At 51.3% G+C, this 20,476-nt stretch overlaps 2 protein-coding genes across 2 annotated transcripts; both read left to right on the top strand.

Annotated features, from left to right (window-relative positions):
• The first annotated feature begins 455 nt into the window (after nt 1-455).
• Nucleotides 456-3,320, top strand: LOC129403587 (protein phosphatase inhibitor 2-like). Its single transcript, XM_055132703.1, has 6 exons — nt 456-1,121; nt 1,433-1,540; nt 1,689-1,760; nt 2,289-2,377; nt 2,475-2,720; nt 3,161-3,320. The coding sequence occupies exons 1-6, from the start codon at nt 649-651 to the stop codon at nt 3,178-3,180; spliced, it is 1,008 nt and encodes a 335-aa protein (XP_054988678.1). The 5' UTR covers nt 456-648; the 3' UTR covers nt 3,181-3,320.
• A 21-nt stretch (nt 3,321-3,341) lies between these two features.
• Nucleotides 3,342-19,366, top strand: ACAP1 (ArfGAP with coiled-coil, ankyrin repeat and PH domains 1). The gene is made up of 22 exons (XM_004604881.2): nt 3,342-5,202; nt 5,694-5,751; nt 9,044-9,163; nt 9,314-9,367; nt 9,445-9,503; nt 9,984-10,167; nt 10,275-10,319; nt 10,421-10,516; nt 10,627-10,701; nt 10,792-10,901; nt 12,762-12,813; nt 12,914-13,014; nt 13,652-13,775; nt 13,867-14,078; nt 14,700-14,769; nt 14,877-14,971; nt 15,082-15,251; nt 17,157-17,329; nt 18,037-18,146; nt 18,227-18,337; nt 18,693-18,742; nt 19,234-19,366. The coding sequence occupies exons 1-22, from the start codon at nt 5,111-5,113 to the stop codon at nt 19,332-19,334; spliced, it is 2,262 nt and encodes a 753-aa protein (XP_004604938.1). The 5' UTR covers nt 3,342-5,110; the 3' UTR covers nt 19,335-19,366.
• The last annotated feature ends 1,110 nt before the right edge of the window (nt 19,367-20,476 follow it).

Below are 20,476 nucleotides of genomic sequence, written 5' to 3'. Positions count from 1 at the left end.
ATGGGCATGTCTGCTTTTCACGTCATTGAGTCCGGCCCCAGTGTAGCAGTCCTTTCTATCACACCTCGTGAGAGGAAAAACAGGCCAACTTTTAGGGGAGAAATGACTCGCGGTGTCTCTAGCTAAGCCTACCTGAACCCCAGCCCCAACGAACATCTTAGATTTGAAACCCGTGAATAAAGAGTACAAAGAAACTCAGGCAGCAGTTTCAAGCAATGGCGTTAACCCCAAAAGAGCTCCCCGAGATCTATTATAAACCCCAGCCCAGCTCTCCGAGACTCGCGCTGAGGTTGGAGAATTGTGACCTAACAGTTAAGGCTTTTCGCCCCTTGGCCAGGACCTGTCTATGATTGGCTAAATCGGATGAGGGCGTGATGGGGGAGAAGGGCGGGAACAAATCCCGGAGACAAAGAAAGCTCTTTGGGTGGGAAAGGGAGGGGCTAGCAGAGGGGCTCCCGGCCGGGGATTTCTCTCCAGTCCGGATTCCGCCCAACGCAGCTCTAGAAAGCAGAAGGGAGAAAGAATCCAGGCCTCATCCAAGGGTCTCCTGCCCCCCCCCCCACCCGCGGTGGGGGCCGGGCAAGAGGCGGGGCTATGTGGAGCTGGGAAGCGGAGCGAGGTGGTTGGGAGTGACCCTTTAGTGGGGCCATGGAGAAGCCGCGATCTCTGGGAGCTGCTGGCGGCGTTAGCGGAGAGTCAGGAGTAACCCGGCGAGTGCCAGGGAGCGTCAGAGTAGTCGACGCTGGCTCCGGAATGGCCTCCGGGGAAGTCTTGTTTCAAGATTCTGGATCTCCCCTGCACTCTGAGGAAATCAGTCCTACTTCCTGCCAGTCCCTCGTGGAAGTAACTGCCCTCAGTTCGGGGTCCAACTCCAACGAGAGCCTTGGGGAAGCCGTAGGCCCCCGCCGTGGGCCCTGCACAAACTGCGCTCACAATCCGCCCTTTACCGGAGCTAGTGTTTCTGGGACGTGGAGCCTAGGGTCTGGAGCGACTGGGGTGTACAACTCAGGATACAGTTCGCATTCTGAGCCAACTTACTTGTACCCCTCCAAATCTCGTGAAATCCGGGGCATCCTTAAAAGCAGTTCCACTCCAAAGTCTAGAGGCCCGACTCAGGAGCGGTAAGGTGCCAAGCTCCGCGGGCGCGCCGCTGGGAGCCCCGAGGGAGGGTTTCAGATACTGGAAGGGCAAAGCTAGGAGGGAAGAGGCGGAGACTTCAGAAGTAGAAGCGAGAGTTGGTGTGGGCAATTGGGTGAGGAATCTAGGATTCCAGGCCTTTGGGATCCTGGCTGCATCATCGTCTTTGCGTTTGACTCTATCCCCAGCCTCCTACGTACAAGCGATACAAGAAAAACGTTTTGAATGAAGTAAGGGAAGAGGTGGTCAATAAGAGGTTTTCTACCCCCTTTTTTGTGTCCTTTCCTGACCCTAGGAAGAAGTATCAACACTGGGATGAAATGAACATTCTGGCCACCTACCACCCAGCTGACAAGAACTATGGATTTATGAAAGTGGATGAGCCCAGCACCCCCTATTACAGGTGCTGAGCCCTCAGTCCTAGCCCTTCTGCCCAGACTGGTCCTTATTTGAAGAAGGGGGGTGGTACTAGAGAGAGGAAGTAGGGAATCCTTAGGGATAAAACATTGCTTAAAGTTCCTTCTTCATACTGCTTCCTCCATCCTCCTTAGGTTGCAGGACAGCGATGAGGACCTGTCCCCGGAGTCCTCCGGCCCACTGACTCCCGAGATGCTAACAGAAAGGTGAAAGTCCTACCAGGGATCAACTGGGATATAGAACTTCCTCCTCATTCCATCCTGAAAACTCGGGGGTCTAAGCCAGCTCTACTTTTTCTTTTCCTTTCTTTTCTTTTCCTTTCTTTTCTTTTCTTTTCTTTTCTTTTCTTTTCTTTTCTTTTCTTTTCTTTTCTTTTCTTTCCTTTCCTTTTCTTTCTTTCTTTTTTTTTTAACTACACCTGGCAGGACTCAGGACTTACTCCTGACTCTGCACTCAGGGATCATTCCTGGCAGTGCTCAGGGAAATCATATAGGGTGCCAGGGATCAAACCTGGGTTGGCCACATTCAAGGCAGGCACCTTACCTGCTGTACTATGCTATTTCTCCAGCCCCTAGCTCTACTTTTTTTGCCTCCCCAAATAGGAGATTAATACAATTCCTGTCAGACCTGACCACAACCAGAAAAAGGGGGTACAGCAATAGGCCCCATGTACCACCTGCCCCCACTGTTATTCTCTCCCTTCAGTGTCCCCAACTAGTCTCCCTCCTCTTCAGGTTGACCACAATGGGCAGTTTGTACCCCAAGGTCCTCCGGTATGGTGACAACAGAAGACCAGAATCTCCAGACATCTTTTCTAAGACATGTGAGCTGAGGGGTAGAGTACTGAAAGAAAAGGGGAGGCAGAGTGGGCCTTCATTCAGAGCCTGGAGGGAAAGTCAAGCTCTTCCACTGGCCCCCAGACTCCAGTGATTTTGAGAAGCACCGCAAGGCACACTATGATGAAGGAAAATTCTTCAAGGCTCAGAAAAATCTGTCCTTGGACAGTGAGAAGAGCAGTGAGAGTAATGTCAGTGTGGACAGTAGCACTGAGGTTGTGATGAGTCAGGACTCGGAGCCCATGGAGAGAGACTGGACAGGAGGACTGACCAGAGGAGTCAGAGACAGAGGAATCCTGGCTGCCAAGAACCATATTCTAAAAAACAAAGGTTAGTAACAGTAGGACCGCAGGGACTAAAGGGAATGTAGTCTGGTGCCTTCTCTATGACTCCAGAGAGAAGTCTATTTCCCTGTGCATTGATTAACCTGGAGCCTGACTGCCTGAAAGATAGAGCTAGGATGTGACCCCAGGGAAGACAGAGGGCAGCTGGGAAGGGCCCCGTCAGGAGTAGTCCCTGGGGACGGCTGGCTGGTGAGAAGGAACAGTCTTTAAAAGAATCAGGAAGATGGTTGTAGGGTCACTGAATATTTTCTGAAATAGAAGACAGTAAATCCCTCTTTCAGATGAAAATCTGAAACTAAAGTTTCTCTCCTGGGTGAAACTGGTGGGGCTGGCAGTGGGGATGGAGAGTGAGGCAGGTGCACTGGATGTTGGATTGATGGAGACTCAAATTGATATGGGTGACTCTTCAGATTCTTCTGCCTTCAGAAATCAGTCCCAAGAGCTAGCCACTGGCTTATCGCAGAAGGAGTTTGAGCTGAAACGCAAGGAGTACTATAGCAAAGGAAGATACCTGCGATGCTGTGCTTACCCGGAGCTTGAGGAGGACATAGAAGATCAGCAGCAGGACTGTGAGAGGCGGGCTGGGTCAGCCCGATGGGGGGAGGCCTGAGAACCAATAGCCTGATGCCTACCCCTGACCCCGTAACTTGTCCAGGCTCCTCAAGCTTGCCCTGGGTAGTTGTTATAGAAGCCCATAAACACTGAGATCCCTCTGCTGGATGACACAAGAAGCCCATTTCATAAAGCCACTAAGAATCTCTGTATGAACCAGTGGCACCATCACACCCTGGTGAGGGCACTATATTACTGGGCCTGGCTCTAAACAAGCTCTTTCCCCTCAACCCCCATTCCTTTAAGGAGGAAAGAAAGTGTAGATCAGCAATAATGAAATATTCTGATATATAAGGCCCACACTGTGAAGAGATGAACAGGGAGACTCAAGGAGTTGGGATCCCCTTTCTACTTAGACCTCTAACAATCCCCATGTATCTCCTCCCCCCTCCTCTGCCATCCATGCTATCCCAGGTACTCCAAAAAGTGTGGGTCCTGGTTAGTGTCTGACATTGTCAGTAGCTGGTATCCGTGGGGTTGAACAGGTAAAGTGTCGAAAGCTTGCAGGGTGTCTATAAGCTATACAGACTCCCCAGACCCAAACCTGCGTGGATATGAGCCCAGGCGGGACAAGGGACTGTCTGCACTTAGCAAGAAAGGAACAGGACTAGGGAGGTATATTCTAGAGAATCTGGAGGTCACTGAACCTGATCTCATGCTTACTGCAAGAAAGCCAGTAACTCAGACCCTTCTCTCCAGATGAAACCCTGCAGCTTCGAAGAACTGAGGAGGAGGAAGGCAGTCAACAGAAAATGTAGCCAGCTGGGGATATGCTGGGGACCTACTATTCCCTGCCCTTACTCTCCTAGGGGTGAACAATAAAGAGAAGAGCAGGAGCCTGAGTACTGTGAGTTGGAGCCTGCTCTGAATTACTGAGGAGAGGGGAGGAAAGCAGGGAAATTCAGAGAGCTGACAGAACAGAGAAGAAAGCTTGGAACTGTCCAGGCAATAAGAACCTGGTCCAGGAAGACCTTGCTGAAGCAGCGTACAATAATTGGTATGATTTAGCTATACATCTGTCAGTATTGGGCCAGAGTGATAGTACAGTGGGTAGGACATTTGCCTTGCACACAGTTGACCTGTTTTCTATCCTCGGCACCCCATTTGGTCCCCAAGCCTATCAGGAATGTTCCCAAAGTGCAGAGCCAGGAGTAAGCCGGAGCACTGCTGGGTATGGCCCCAAAATAAAATAATTAAAGAATATAAAAAGGAATTTGTCAGTATTGGAGCCCCAGAGCACCAACCAGAGAGCAGCCCCCAAGTACCAAACTAGGAATAGCTGAGCACTGCCAGGTGTGCCCTGCAAAACCCAAAATCAAAACAAACAACAAAATAATTGCACCTATCATCTTTAATTCCCACCACAATCCTAGCGTTAGGGGGTTGTCATTTCCATTTTCCAGATGGGGAGATTATAAAGCCAGAGAGCTTTCTCAGTGACATACAAACTGCATGGCATTGTGGATCTGCCAGCCCCCCCTAAAGTCAGCACAAAAGAGAGCAGCGAGACTAGAATCTTCAGAGGAACTGCATGGGGGTTCTGAGGGCGGGGCTGTGGTCTCTGATCTCCGGTGCCTTTACTCAGGCCCCGCCTCTGCTTCTCGCTGCACTGCCTGAAAGTGTGGGGTGCGAGCTCTTCCTAGGACTCCCCATCCCCTTGGGGAGAGAACTGCACCTCCCCAGGTCTTACCCAGGAGAAGACCCTCTTTTCCCTCACCTCTGCTCCTTCAGGCACAGGGGTGCCTCTACCAGCTTCCCCACTGCATGCCTACCCCACCCCCGGGGGTCACCACTCTAGCTGAGATGACTGTCAAGCTGGATTTCGAGGAGTGTCTCAAAGACTCACCCCGCTTCCGGTAAGTATGTGCAGGTATGGGGGCAGGAGGGACAGGTCTGACATCCCCTCCATATACACGGCCTTCTCCAGCCAGATGTCCTTAAAGGGAGAAGTCACAAAGGGGTAAGATGGAGCCTGAATGGTCCCTTTGCCAACAACCTCAAGGCTCTGATACTCGTTTTGTGTCAAGGGAGGGGGTTGCTTCAGCCTCACTTTCCCCCTAGAGCTGGCATTCGCTCCTGTTTCTCACTGGGAGCCCTGCCCCTCCCCCAGCACCTGCTCTGGGCGGTTAGCAACTTCCTGCTCTCACCACAGCCATCCTTCTTGTAACCTTCCTACGCAGCCTGGGCCTGATAGCTCCCACATTACACCCAGCCCGCAGACAATGGCAGTGGGTGATCACCCCTGGACCTTGCAGCCCCTAACTTCAAATGCCCACGTTACTCCAGCCCTCCCTACCATTATGGGCCAGATAGACCTGTTCCATTGACTTCAGCCCTTCTTTCCTAGGGCCTCTATTGAATTGGTGGAAGCTGAAGTATCAGAATTGGAGACCCGGCTGGAAAAGGTGATTCGCACATGAAGTGACTCAGAATGGAACTAAGATGAGTGGAACAGGGTCAGGAAGAAAGTTAGAAATAAAGTGTTCTAGGGGATTTCTGAAAAATTACTTTAGGGGATAGCCCTTTGGCAGGCTAAAAAGAAGCATAAAAGTGGTTTTCTAACTTTAAAGAGCTCAAAAAACAAGACTTTTACAATAGTCTTTTCTTTGGCGGGGAGGTCATATCCACAGATCCAGGGGTTCCTCCTGGATCTACACTCAGGAGTTACTCCTGGCAGTGCTGGGGGTCCATATGGAATGCCAGGGACCAAACTTGGGTCAGCTGTGTGCAAGGCAAACACCCTATCTGCTGTACTATCGCGCCGTCCCCGATTTTTACAATGGTCTTTATTTGGTCAGCTCTTGACCCAATATGCTGGTAGGGGACATCCAGGAGAGTAAGAATCATGGACCCCCTTGGACATATTGGAGGTCAGTATGTGATTGTTTCTATGAGTCGGCTTGACTGGTCCTTGGGGGTCTCATAGGATACAAATAAAATCTTGGCTGAGGTTACATTTTTTTTTATTTGCTTTTTGGGTCGCACCCGGCAATGCACAGGGGTTACTCCTGGCTCTGCACTCAAGAATTACCCTTGGCAGTGCTCAGGGGACCATATGGTATACTGGGATTCGAACCCAGGTTGGCCGCGTGCAAGGCAAACGCCCTACCTGCTGTACTATCGCTCCAGCCCCTGAGGTTACATTTTTATCGGTGGTTTCTCAGCTCAGGAGATAGCAGGGTTCAAATCCTCGCTTAGGACTGAAGAGACAGTACAGGGGCTAGGGCACTTGCCTTGCACACACCTGATGTGGGTTCAGTCTCTCGCACCACGTTCAGTCCCCTTAACACCACCAGGAGTGATTTTTGAGCACAGAGCCAGAAATCAGAGCTGAGCATCACTGAGTGTGGCTGAGTGTGGCCCAGAAACCTAAATAAATAAATAAATAAATAAATGGATAAGCAGAAAGGACAATGAAAAAGAAAGTTCTTTGTTATTGTGGGACTGAGACCCTCATATTTTAGTGCCATCCCCATCCCCTGTCCTGTGGTCTGTCCTGAACAATTGACATTATTACAGCTTGCTGTTTCAAGGACAGCTGAGGTCATTTTTTGAACATGCTGGCAAGATGGTGTATTTAACCTATTGTTTTAAATCATAGAAATGGCCTCCAGAGCCTTTGCTATATAGTAGCAAAACCTAATCCTGGGGACCTAGGAGTGCTTTGCCAGCTCCTTTGGCAAATTCTGTTGCTTAAAAACAAGTGGGGGTGGTTGGGTGCAAGGAGATAGCTCAAAGGCCTGAATCACATGCTTGGTATGTGAGAGCGCTAGGTTTGATCCTTGGCACTGTATGATACCCTGAGCATCACTAGATGTGGCCCCAGAACACTACTGGTCATGCCCCCTACCCTTCCCCAAGAGAAACAACTTACAGGTCTCACATGCAAGGGATAGAGATGATACAAAGGTGGGAATAATTGTGTATATTAGTATGTTTATATCCTACTTACTACGTATTTTCTTCTCTATTTTCCTATACTAGAATGCTTGCCAAGAGGAACTGTGTGTGTGTGTGTGTGTGTGTGTGTGTGCGCGCGCGCGTGTGTGTCTGTGTGTGTGTGTGTTTGTTTGTGTGGCTTTGGGCTACACCTGGTAGTATTCAAGGCTTATTCTGGGCTCAGTGCCCAGTGGTCACTCCTGGTGGTGCTCTCCTCAGTCACTATACCCTTATTTATCAAGCCTTGTCTGTCAACTGATGGGGTCAGACCCTAGGAACATTCTAGCATGCTTTCTTTGCCCTGATCTGTGGTCTAGGCAACTGATTAATATTTATGAGGGCAATTAATCAGCATGCAGTTACAAGTTGTAACTGCTCTAGAAACTTAGCAATCAAGCAGAATATTCCCCCTGTGAGGTAGACAGTGCATATGGAGTTCTGGATCCAAGAAGTTGAAGTAGGGCAGAAGGGTGTGTGGGAGTTGATAAAGAAGGACATTTTGGAGACTGAAGCTGATAGTAGCTTTAGTGATAGGCTAGAAGGAGTGTTTGGGTACAGAATAGTGGGAGCCAGGATGCAGAGATGAGAAACCTGGTGTGAGTTAGAAATTGGAGAGGGGCTGGAGTGACAGTACAGTGGGTAGGACGCTTGCCTTGCATGCAGCCAACCTGGATTTGATCCCTGGCATCCCATATGATCCCCTGAGCACTGCCAGGAGTAATTCCTGTGGGCAGAGCCAGGAGTACCCCTGAGCACCTCTGGATGTGGCCCACACACACACAAAAAAACTTCACAGGTTCATGCATCTATCCCGGCATCGAATCCCCAGGGGCATAGAGGATCCCTGAGCACCAGTAGTGACCCTCAAGCACAGAGCCAGGAGTAAGCTCTGAGCACAGCAAGGTGTGGGTGGCCCCAATCCTAACCCCAAGATTAAGCAAACAAACAAAAAGATATGGAGAGATATTCTCTTAAGTACAACCAGAAGTGACCCCTGAGAGGCGAGTGAGGAGTTGTCTTTGAGTATGAGTACCTCTAGGTATGAACTAAAAATAGAAAATAGGGTCCAGAGAGTTAGTAAATTAGGCAGGGCACTTGTCTTATAGGTAGTCAACCCAGCTTCTATCCCCACCACCCCATATATTCCCCCAAGCCCCACCAGGTATAACCTCTGAGCACAGATCTAGGAGTAATTTCTGAGCACTGTCACTGTGACCCAAAAAAGCAAAAGAAAAAAAGTTTTAGGGTTCGAAGTGATAGTATAGTTGGTAAGGCATTTGCTTTCCATGTGGCTGACCTGGGTTTGACCCCAGCATTCCATATGATCCCCTGAGCACCACCAAGAATAATTTATGAGTGAAGTGCCAGAATGACCCCTGAGAATCTCCAGTGTGGCCCAAAAACAAAAACAATTTTTTAAAAAAATGGATAGCTGGATTAAGCTAAAAAGAGGTGTGGGTGAGGGGCTGGAGCGGTAGCACAGCGGGTAGGTGTTTGCCTTGCACATGGCCAACCCAGGTTCGATTCCCAGCATTCCATATGGTCCCCTGAGCACCGCCAGGAGTAATTCCTGAGTGCATGAGCCAGGAGTAACCCCTGTGCAACACCGGGTGTGACCCAGAAAGCAAAAAATAAAATAAAATAAAATAAAATAAAGAGGTGTGGGTGAAGTTGAGAAGGTAGCCTTAGGGAAGATGAGAAAGTGAGAATTTGGTAGCATGTATCATGACTCCCTTTGTTGCCTCTGTTGCTTCCTAGCTCCTCAAGCTGGGCACTGGACTCCTGGAAAGTGGGCGCCATTACCTTGCCACCGGCCGTGCCTTTATTGCTGGCATTTGTGATCTGGCCCACCTGGGTCCACCAGAGCCCATGATGGCAGTATGTGGAGGGCCCCAAATGGGGGTGGAGTCTGGGATTCCAAGACAGCCTGTGTAAGGGAAGGGTTGGCCTGGGATCTGCGGGTCCCATACTTAAGCAGGGCAGGAAGTGCTATCTCAGACAGTCAACACTCTCATCTCTTCTTTCTAGGAATGTCTGGATAAATTCACAGAGAGCCTGAACCACAAGCTAGACAGTCACGCAGTGAGTGGGGCGGAGGGTAGGTTGGCAGGGGAGCAAGATGGTCCAGGTTCTTGATGCCCTCCTCTGCTTCCCTTCAGGAGCTCCTGGATGCCACCCAGAACACACTGCAGCAGCAAATTCAAAGCCTGGTCAAGGAGTGAGTTGGAAGGGAAAGGGACTTTTCCCACCCATAAGTCATGGCACCAGAGTGATAGGATAGCGGGTAGAGTGCTTGCCTTGCATGCGGTCAACCCAGGTTTGATCCCTGGTACCCTGTATGCTCGCCCAAACCTGCTAGGAGTGATTCCTGAGTGCAGAGCCAGGATTAAGCCCTGAACACCGCCAGGTTTGGTCCCAAACTAAAACTAACAAACAGAAAGTCAGCCCTCCAATTCTTTTCCCATTGCCAGAAGGAAGAGTAAATGGGAATTCCTGTATTCCTTAGATTTAGGAATTGTGAGAGTAGACATTTCCAGTGGCCTGACAGTGGTCTCCACATCCCATGCGTTCCCCTGGGGTTCTGACTATGCAGTAGTGAGAGTATGACTGTCTGAAAGGCTCTATGTGGGCCTTCTAGGATTTCTCTGTGGGGGCAGGTGGGTGAATCTGTGAGTCTGTGTTGTCACTCGACTTTCAGAGGTCTCCGGGGCTTCCGAGAGGCTCGTCGGGATTTCTGGAGGGGGGCTGAGAGCCTGGAGGCTGCTCTCACTCACAATGCAGAGGTTCCCAGGCGCCGGACCCAAGAAGCAGAGGAAGCAGTATCAGCTTTGAAAGCTGCTCGAGCTGGGTACCGGGGACGGGCATTGGACTATGCCCTGCAGGTGACCACCCACCCTGGTTCTCCTGAGGCACCAGTGCCTTACCATCTTGAGGTTGGAGAGTCCCCAGCATGTTTTAAAGACTGACTGAAGTTTGTTTGGGCTTTCAGGTCAACGTGATTGAGGACAAAAGGAAGTTTGACATCATGGAGTTTGTGAGTTGCAGCGGTGGTGAAGGCAATGAGGGAAGGAACCTGTCAGGAGGAGAAAGAGAGGGAAGCTGCCTCATGTGTTCCCTGCCCACCTTGTCTCTCAGGTGCTACGTTTGGTGGAGGCCCAGGCGACCCATTTTCAGCAGGGCCATGAGGAGTTGAGCCAGCTGGCCCAGTATCGCAAGGAGCTGGGTGCCCAGGTAGGGCTACAGGCGGTGGGAAATGTGGTAGAGAGATAGTAGAGAGGCTCTGAGATGAATGAGACAGAGGCGGAAGACCAGGCCATCTGAGATGCTCCTTCTATGCACAGTTGCACCAGCTGGTCTTGAATTCAGCTCGCGAGAAGAGGGACATGGAACAACGGCATGTACTGCTGAAGCAGAAGGTGAGGGCTGGCTCTGCGGGCAGGAGCAGCCATGCCTGGAGCCTTGTTCCCTGCCATCGCAGTTGCTCCTTGACACTCTTGTATCCCTAGGAGCTCGGTGGGGAGGAGCCAGAGCCAAGCCTGCGGGAAGGGCCTGGTGGTGCTGTGATGGAAGGCCATCTCTTCAAAAGAGCCAGCAATGCATTTAAGACCTGGAGCAGGTGAGAGAATTACCCCAGTCTGTCAAACCCATTCAATTATATCAATTTTGGAGTGGTTATATAGTGTCCCAACCCAGGAAAGAAAAACAAAATTCATGGAATCTGCAAACCATCAGGGAAGACCATGAACATGGTAATCAAATAAATTATACATTATGTGAGAAGGTAAAAAAAAGTCATAGGAAAAATATAATGAAAGCAAGTAGGTGGTAAGGAAAGGGTTTGTAATTCTTTTGTTTGTTTTCATTTCAAGGCCACACCCAGTGGTGCTCAGGCCTTACTCCTGGCACTGCACTCAGAAATTACTCCGGGCTGGCTCAGGACCATATTGGGTACCAGGGATCAAACCTGGGTTGGTTGGTTGTGTGCAAGGCAAACACCCTAACTTATTATTGCTCTGGCCCCCATCTATTTGTATTTTGTGTGTGTGTGTGTGTGTGTGTGTGTCTGTGTGTGTGTGTGTCTGTGTGTGAGTGGGCTTCCCCAGCAGTGCTGGGTACCAGTAGGGCTACACCAGCAGCTATGAGAAGGCCATTGAACCTGGAGTCCTGTCCATGCCAAACATGAACTCCATTGGCTAATGTGATAGTACATAGGGTAGGGCGTTTGCCTTGCACACGGTCGACCCAGGTTCAATCCTCAGCATCCCATACAGTCCCCCAAGTATGGCCAGGTGTAATTCCAGAGTGCAGAGCTAGGAGTAACCCCTGTGCAGCACCAGATGTGACCGAAAAAGAAAAAAAAAAATCCAAAGCCTTGATTTAATTTCTCTCTCTCTGACCTGGGTTTTTAATTTAATTTATTGATTTTTTTATTAGTTTTCGGTCATAACCAGTGACACTCAAGGGTTACTCCTGGCTCTGCACTCAGGAATTACTCCTGGCTGTGGTTGGGGTACCAATATAGGATGCTGGGAATCGAACCTGGGTCAGCCATTGCTCAGGCAAATGCCCTATCCTCTGTACCATCATTCTGGCCCCATTAATTTTATTTTATTTCCCCACCTTTTTGTTAATCACTGTAATTTTAAACAGTGTAGTTAGTGTGGCCTTATAATAAGACTTCTGAGTAAAATCTTGAAAAACAAATGTGGGGGTGCAAAAAGATAGTACAGCATGTAAGGTACTTGCTTTGCACACAACTGACCTTGGTTTGATACCAGGCACCCCAAATGGTCTCCCAAGCCCCACCGGAAGTGATCCTTGAGCACAGCCAGGAGTAAGTTCTGAGCACAGCCAGGGGTGCCTCAGAGGAAAAACAGAGAAAAGAAAGGCAAATGGGACAACAATGTTCTAGTGCCGGATATGTTGGAGGAACCCTGGGTGTATACAGAATAGGGGTTGAGGAAGGAAATAAGAGATAAAATTGGAGCTAATTGAGTATGAGTCATGATTGGGCCTTGTCAACTCTTGTAAGGACTTGACTTTTCCTCTAAGGGAAGTGAGGAGCCACTGCAGGGTGTGGAGCAGGGTGGGGGTCTGCTGTGATTCAGTTCCTTCCCCTTGAGGGTTAATGTCATCCCAGATGGGAACTGTGTACAAATAAGTAGAACACGTTCCCCACACACACAAAATAGTAATAGAGCTATTTTATGAGAAAGCATTTTACTGCCATCTCCTAGAAAGTTGTCTTTCCATCTACTGAGTTGTCCAGAATATTCAGCACCGCTTCCATGTCCTGGTCTGTCCAATTCTCCACTGTCCTCTGAAATAGCTTGTAGAAACTCAGCTCAGGTCTCTCTCTCCTCTCAACAAAATCTTTATGGGGAAAAATATAAAAAAGCAAGCGTCTCTGCTCTCCCTGCGCCAAGTCTCATCCCAGTGCTGCCCATGTCCATAATTTATTTTCCATTTTCTTTAGACGCTGGTTCACTATACAGAGCAACCAATTGGTCTACCAGAAGAAGTACAAGGTAGGTGCACTCAAGTTTTTTGGAAACCTGAGTCTAGGGAGATTTAGTCCTTGTTGCAGCTGACTGGATGCCTTGGTCCTTTATCCCCTTTCTCTCCCAGGACCCTGTGACTGTGGTAGTCGATGACCTTCGTCTCTGCACAGTGAAGCTCTGCCCGGATTCAGAAAGGCGGTTTTGCTTTGAGGTGGTATCCCCTAGCAAGTGAGTACAGTCCCTGGGGGTGATGCTCCAAATATGCCTCAATACTGACCAGTTGGAAAGATGGGTCAAGCCCAGAGTCATCCCAAGAGTAGGGACTTGAAGGGAACCTATGTGGCTCCAGGCATCAACCCTGCTGGCTGGATTGTAGGCCCAACTAGAGGGAGGATAGAGGATGGTGGGAGAGGTATTTAGAGAGGTCTATCACTCTTAGTACAAAAGTGGGTTTGTTGTTTTGCTTTTGGATTTTGGGCCACAGTACTCAGGGGACCATATGTGATACCAGGAGTTTGAACTGGATTTGTCAAGACACAAGGCAAAAATCTTAACCTCTGTACTGTTTCTCTGGACCCTATGAAAGTGTTTGTGTGGGGGTGGAGGTAGGGGTTGTGGGCTGTGTTTTGGTACCGTACCTTGCTCCGCTCATGGAGCTTGTCCTGAATTCGTGCTCAGTAGTGCACAGGGGATTCCATGTGGTACCAGGGATCAAACCCGGCCTGTACTATCTCTCAGGCCTTAGAACAGACATATTTCAGTCTGACTGGTAGCAGTTGAAGACCAGTTGATAGTAGTTTGCCCCTACTGCCTGTGTTTCCCAGGCCTCAGCCCCTTTCCTTCTCTCTGTCCATGCTCCTGCAAGGTCCTGCCTCCTGCAAGCTGATTCAGAGCGCCTCCTTCAGTTGTGGGTCAGTGCTGTGCAAAGCAGCATTGCCACTGCCTTTAGTCAGGCTGACCTCGAGAACAGCCCCCAGAGTTCAGGCCAGGTACTGTAACATGGGGGTACAGAGCCACGGAGAAGGGGGTACCCCTTCCTCCAAGCCTCAGAGCCCCTCTTTCTTCCCCTCTCTCCTCCAGGGCTCAGGACACCCGGCCATGGGCTCTGCTACCACCATGGGCTGTGGTGGTGTGACTAAGGGAAGGGAGCGTGGGGGAGGTGGGCATGTGGCAGCACAAGTGCAGAGTGTGGATGGCAACGCCCAGTGCTGTGACTGCCGGGAACCAGCGCCTGAATGGGCCAGCATCAACCTTGGTGTCACCCTCTGCATTCAGTGCTCCGGCATCCACAGGTCATTGCCCAAGGCCCCAAACAAGCCCCAGTCCTCTGGTCATGGTGTTCAGGAGTAGGACCTGAGATAGGCCCCATCCCCAGGCTCACTGCCACCCACCCTGCCCTGGTGTCCTCTCGTAGGTCTTGATGACCATCTGACACAGGTCTGGGCAGAGTTTGTTGGGGAATGGGTGGTGGCAGTTAATAAAGAGGCCCCAGGGAGCCTACCTGTTAAGTGTCCTGGCCTAGCCAGGGTTGGGTACAACCCAAGGAGTATATTTCCTTGACCAGCGGAAGTTTAGAAAGAGGTGTGGGACCTGAGGATGGAGAACAAAGAAAGAGGCCATGAAGCCTACACAGGTCTATCTGCTGTGCCTGATTGGTGGAAGGAAAGAAGGGGGATGGTATGGAAGGACTTGTCCAGACCAAAATACCATGAGTGAAGGGAGTGGCTAGACAGGGCCTCCATGTGAAATTCAGAGGAAAACTAGAGGAAAGGAAATAAGAAAGCAGGATGGTGCCCGAGCCAGGCAGGCTGGCTCTAGCTGCCCAGCTCTGCTGCACAGTGTGCATGAAGGACCTTGCCCCCAAGTCTTCCGGAGCAACAGCATATCCCCTGACTCCTGCTCTGGTCCTCCAGGAGCCTTGGCGTTCATTTCTCCAAAGTGCGGTCTCTGACCCTTGACTCATGGGAGCCAGAACTAGTGAAGGTGACTTGGGGTATCCGGAAGATTGCGTGGGGCAGGGATAGAGATAAGGACAGACACTAACTTCTCTGTCTGTCCCTTGCCTCTACCTCCTCCCTGGCTGCCTGAAGCTGATGTGTGAGCTGGGAAATGTCATGATCAACCAGATCTATGAGGCCCGTGTGGAGGCCATGGCAGTGAAGAAGCCAGGGCCCACTTGCTCCCGGTGAGGACGGGGTGGAGGAACCGAGGCTGTTCTACTTCCTGGGAGAAAACAGTAGGGATGGGAAGGGAAACTCCATTCTGTTCCTTTCTCTTCCTCCTCTCACATCCTAGGCAGGAAAAGGAGGCTTGGATTCATGCCAAATATGTCGAAAAGAAGTTTCTGACAAAGCTTCCTGAGATTCGAGGGCGAAGAGGTGGCCAGGGGACCGCACGAGGATACCCTCCGTTGCCCCCCAAACCTTCCATGAAACCCCAGCTAGGAAGGTTCAGATCCAAACCAGGTATAAGATTGGTTAGCTATTCATTTGCTCAGTGATTCTCTCTCATGTACTCAGCACTATGCTGAGTTGGGGGAGGCAACTGAGTATGTTGCAGGAGCTGAATCACACTGGTCTTTTGTGTGAGGGGGAGCCAGATGTGGGGGACACACCAGCAGTGCTCAGGGAACTATTGGCTCTGTGCTCAAGAATCACTCCTAGCAGTGCCCAAGGTAACATGCAGTGCTGGGATTGAACTGGGCTTCCTGCATGCAGAGCATGAGCTCCAGCCCACACTGACTTTCTAGAGTAATAATTTCAGGTTTTGGTGCCAGGGAGATAGCTCAAAGAAATAGACTGCACGGCCAGAGCTGGAGGAGATGACCCTAGTGTGATTCCCAATACTTAATAGTTCCTCCTAGCATGTCTGGGAGTAGTACCTGAGTGCCAACTGTTATGGACACAAAATTTTGGGGAAGCTGACACCCAAATATACTTGGGGCTTACACCTGGCTCTGTGCTCAGGGATCACTTATGGTATGGCTCAGGGGTCATTATGTGATGCAGATCAAACTTCTTATGTGATCAAACTTGGGACGAATGCATGCAAGGCAAGCTGTTTTGTTTTGTTTTTTTTTTGGAGGGGCCACACCCAATGGTGCTCAGGGCTGTTCCTGGTTCTGTGCTCAGGGATCATTTTGGTGGTGCTCAGGAGACCATCTGGCATGCTGGGCATTGAACCTGGGTCAGCTGCATGCAAGGCAAACAGTACAATCCATTGTACTACTCACTGTACAATCTCCAGCCCTGAGGCAAGCTATCTGTACTACCTTTGGGATCCCAAAATACTTTTCTTTTCTTTTTGAAGTGTTTTAGGACTTATGAAGAACTATGGGCCTGTGAGTAGGTAGGGAGGACTACTCAGGAATTTCAACTGTGTGAGAAAAGTTGAGAACAAGAATGGGGGGCCAGAGTGATAGTACAATGGGTAGAGCTATACTATTTGCCTTGCACATGGCCAGCTTGAGTTTAGTCCCCAGCATCTCTGAGTAACCAGGTTACTCCAGCCAGGAGTAATGGAGTAATTCCTGAGCATCACCAGGTGTGACCCAAAATGTTAAAAAAAAAAAAAAAGAGGGGGAGAAAGAAAAGAAAAGAATAAGGTTATGGGGCTGGAGAGATAGCACAGCGGGTAGGGCGTTTGCCTTGCACGCGGCCGACCCGGGTTCAAATCCCAGCATCCCATATGGTCCCCTGAGCACGGCCAGGGGTAATTCCTGAGTGCAGAGCCAGGAGTAACCCCTGTGCATCGCCGGGTGTGACCCAAAAAGCAAAAAAAAAAAAAAAAAAAAAAAAAGAATAAGGTTAGGATTTCTCAAGGTCTCTGCATAGTATAAGCAGAGGGAGCTTCATAGACAGGTGAGACTAATCAGGGAGTCACCTCACAGGTACTCAGGTACTATCCCAGCTAGTTAGGTTAGTTGGACAGGAAGAGGTGACACGATATTGGCTGTCCCCATACCTCAGGACACAGACACAGACACACACACACACACAGACACACACACACACACACACACACACACGAGTTTTACCTCCCACTACAGTCCTAGGTCTGAAAGGTCTCCTTACAATTGAAAAGTGACTTCTCTCGGAGCTGGAGCAATAGCACAACAGGTTGGGCATTTGCCTTCCACGCGGCTGAGCCAGGTTCCATTCCCGGCATCCCATATGATCTCATGATCTCCCAGCACCACCAGGAGTGATTCCTGAGTGCATGAGCCAGGAGTAACCCTTGTGAATTGCCGAGTGTGACCCAAAAAGCAAAAAAGAAAAAAAGGAAAAAAAGAAAAGTGACTTCTCCCCTTGAAGAACTGGGATTATGCTGAAGGATTTCTTCCTTGACTAATAGCTGACCTCTCTTAACAGAAGCCCCTTCTGATAGTCTGGAATCCCTGCACCCTGGGGCACTGCTGTTTCGAGCTGCTGGGCCCCCTCCATCTCTTCCTACCATGGCTGATGCTCTTGCTCACGGAGCAGATGTCAACTGGGTCAATGGGAGTCGAGAGAATGCCACACCGCTGATCCAGGCCACAGCTGCTGTGAGTGTCTTGCTGGCTTCCCTCAATCCATTCTAAGATTCCTTCTCTCTGACCCCTACTCTGTCTCTGGGCTCAGTTCCCTTTTGCTCCCTGGGCCCTGCAACTCCTAGGGAATAACTGATAGAGACTGATGGCTGAACATGTGTGATCTGGAGGTAGGTAATCTAGGTTTATTTACCACTTAGTTATCAACTTCTCTGTGCCTCAGTTTCCTCACCTGTAAAACAGGAATGGCATATCTCAAGTTTGTATTACAGATTTAGTATATGGAAAGAGCTAAAGTAAAATGTGACACCTAGCTGTACTCTTTCACACACCCACACCCAACCTTCTGAACTGACCCCACTGTAAAACATATTTACACTTGACTTAGCCAAAAGGTTAACAAGCAATACGGGGGTGTAAAGAGGTGCTGTTCACCCAGCAGTGCTCAGGGGCCACTCCCAGCTTGGTGCTCAGGGAACCATGATGTCCTGGGCCTCCCACATGGCCCTAAAACATTTTACTTTGGGGATGGGAAGGTGGGGTTTTTGGGTCGCACCTGATTTACTTCTGGCAGAACTTGACTCTTAGATAGTGCTGGGTATCAAACCCAGGTCGGCAGCTTGCATGATAATTGCTTTACTGGATATATTCTCTCCTGCCCCTAAAACCTTTTAAATCTCTAAAGAGGCCCTCTCTTTCCCCATTCTGACCCCCTTATGCAGAATTCTCTTCTGGCCTGTGAGTTTCTCCTTCAGAATGGGGCTAATGTGAACCAAGCAGACAGTCATGGCCGAGGACCACTCCACCACGCAACCATTCTTGGCCACACCGGGTAGGAACAGCAGGGCCCTGGGTAAGGGCTCTCCAGACTGGGTGACTGTTCCTGTTCCTAAACTTGACTGTTCTCTCCAGCCTGGCCTGCCTGTTCCTGAAAAGGGGGGCAGATTTGGGGTCTCAAGATTCTGAAGGCAAGGACCCACTGACCATCGCCATGGAAACAGCCAATGCTGACATCGTTACCTTGTGAGATTGCCCAAAAGGGTGGGATTATTCTTGCATTTTCCACTTGGGGCTCACTAAAAAAAGACCCCTGGGAAGGAATGGGACAGGGCAGTGCCTGGACCAGCTGAGAGAAGGGGTGCTCCTACTGTTTGTTGAGGTATGGAGCAAAGAGGGGGAGCATACAGGCTCTGAGGATGCAGGGGAGTTCATCAGAGGGCGTCATTCAGACCTCAACATCCACTTCAGGCATCTTTTGACTAAACACTGGGTACACAGATGAATAAAGTATCCAAGCTCAAAGGATGGGACTTGGGGGGAGGGCGGGGGTTCGACAATAAGGAGAATGACATCTGCTTCTCAATTCCCTCCGTGTCAGGTTGCGATTGGCAAAGATGAGAGAGGCTGAAGTGGCCCAGGGCCAGGCAGGTAAACTACCCATCCCTTCATGGTTCAACTAACTTTGGGTTTCTGGCTCCTGATGACCTTCCCCTTGTTCCCTACTTTGTTAATTATGTGAAAGGAAAGAGTCCCATAAAGAGAAGAGGACCTGAGAGATAGAAATGTGGGGAGAAGGTGCTTGCTTTGCTCCCAGCAGACCCCACATGGTCCCCCTGCCCTACCATGAGTGGATCACACCCTGAGCACATTCAGACATGTCCCCCCTCCAAACACACAAACATACACTCAAGAGGGAGAGAAGTGAGGCACCAGACGTGGGATGCAATGTGGGTGCTTCCAAATGGGTGTGCTAATCACATTATTCAACCCGGTGGCAAGGCCGCCTCTTGCCCTCAGAACAGGCCAAGAATGGGCAAGGGTGGGGACAGGCGGGCATGGCCGGCTGCTGAACCCCATCTGGCCCTTCCGAGTTGAGTCACAGCCGCCAGGTCACCGCAGCCCACTCTCTCTCCATGCAGGAGACGAGACCTATCTCGACATCTTCCGTGATTTCTCCCTCATGGCCTCAGATGACCCCGAGAAGCTGACCCGGCGGAACCACGACCTGCACACGCTGTAACTCGGGCCGGGCCGCCGCCTGCTCCATTAAACCCACTGTGCTTCGTGCTTCCCTTCAACGTGCATTTATTAGGCGCCACCTTCGGTCCAGCATTGGGCTGGGATTCTGCCAATTCGAGTCACGCCGGGACCGACTCCTGGGGAGGGGGCGGAGGCTGCGGCGTGGACTGGGCGCTGGGGCCCAGGTGACGTGGCCAGACCGGTCTGGGCCGGGAGCGGCCGCGGGCGAGGGCAGAGGCCAGCCTTGCGCGGGGCGCGCTGGCACCTCACCAGGGGCTGACAGAGGCCACCCCGGCCCACAGGCATCCCGGGAATGCGGCGGCTCAGCGCCCGCCCTCTTAGGAATTCCCGACGGGCGCGCCGGGGATGCGGGGGCAGCGGGCGCCCCAAGGCTCGGATGGCCGGTGCGGGCGGTTGCTGCGCGCCAGGAGGGGAGACTCGGACCCGCCGGGCTGCAGACGTGCGCTTGGGCACACCTGGGAGCCTGAGTCACCTTCCGGAGTGCACCTCCGCTTGCGCCAGCCAGTCCAGCCCGTCGGCCCGGTCCCCGGGCTCGGCGTCCCGCGGCTCCCATCTCCCCGGGCCGCGGGGGCGGGGGGCGGGGCCGGGGCGGAGCCGCCTCTTAAAGGGCCGGGGGCGGGGGGCGCTGTCCTGAGGCCACTTCCTGGGGGCGGAGAGGACTGCGGCGCTGCGGCGACTCCCGACCCAGGCGGCGGCTCCCGACTCCCGCGGTTCCCGACTTCTTCCAGCCAAGTCCTCGGGCCCCGCCAGCTCGGATCGAGGGTGCGGCGTCACTCCCCTGGCGACTCCGAAGCGTTCCTCCATCGGCGCCCGTCGGCAGCACCTCCGGCTCCCCGGACCCGCGCCAGAGCCAGCCAGGCCTCTCCCGGCCGACGGGGCGCTGCGGAGACTGACCCCAGGCCACTGGGACCTGCCCGAGAGCTCGGAAGCCGGGCCCTCTTGAAAGGGGTCGGCCTGGTGCTCGCCACCGTCACCTGCTGGTTGGATTCCAGAAACCCACTCTGTCTGAAGCCCGCAGAAATCGCAGCGTAGATTAAGTTTGGATCGAGATCTTTCCTCTCTGGCTTCCCTCTGCTCTTTTCATCTGTTCTCGCAACCCTCTGAGGTTTCGCAGCAGAAACT

The sequence above is a fragment of the Sorex araneus genome, chromosome 3 (assembly GCF_027595985.1).
Source record: "Sorex araneus isolate mSorAra2 chromosome 3, mSorAra2.pri, whole genome shotgun sequence".
Taxonomy (NCBI): Eukaryota; Metazoa; Chordata; class Mammalia; order Eulipotyphla; family Soricidae; genus Sorex; species Sorex araneus.
This window is presented reverse-complemented; position numbering and strand designations above follow the sequence as displayed.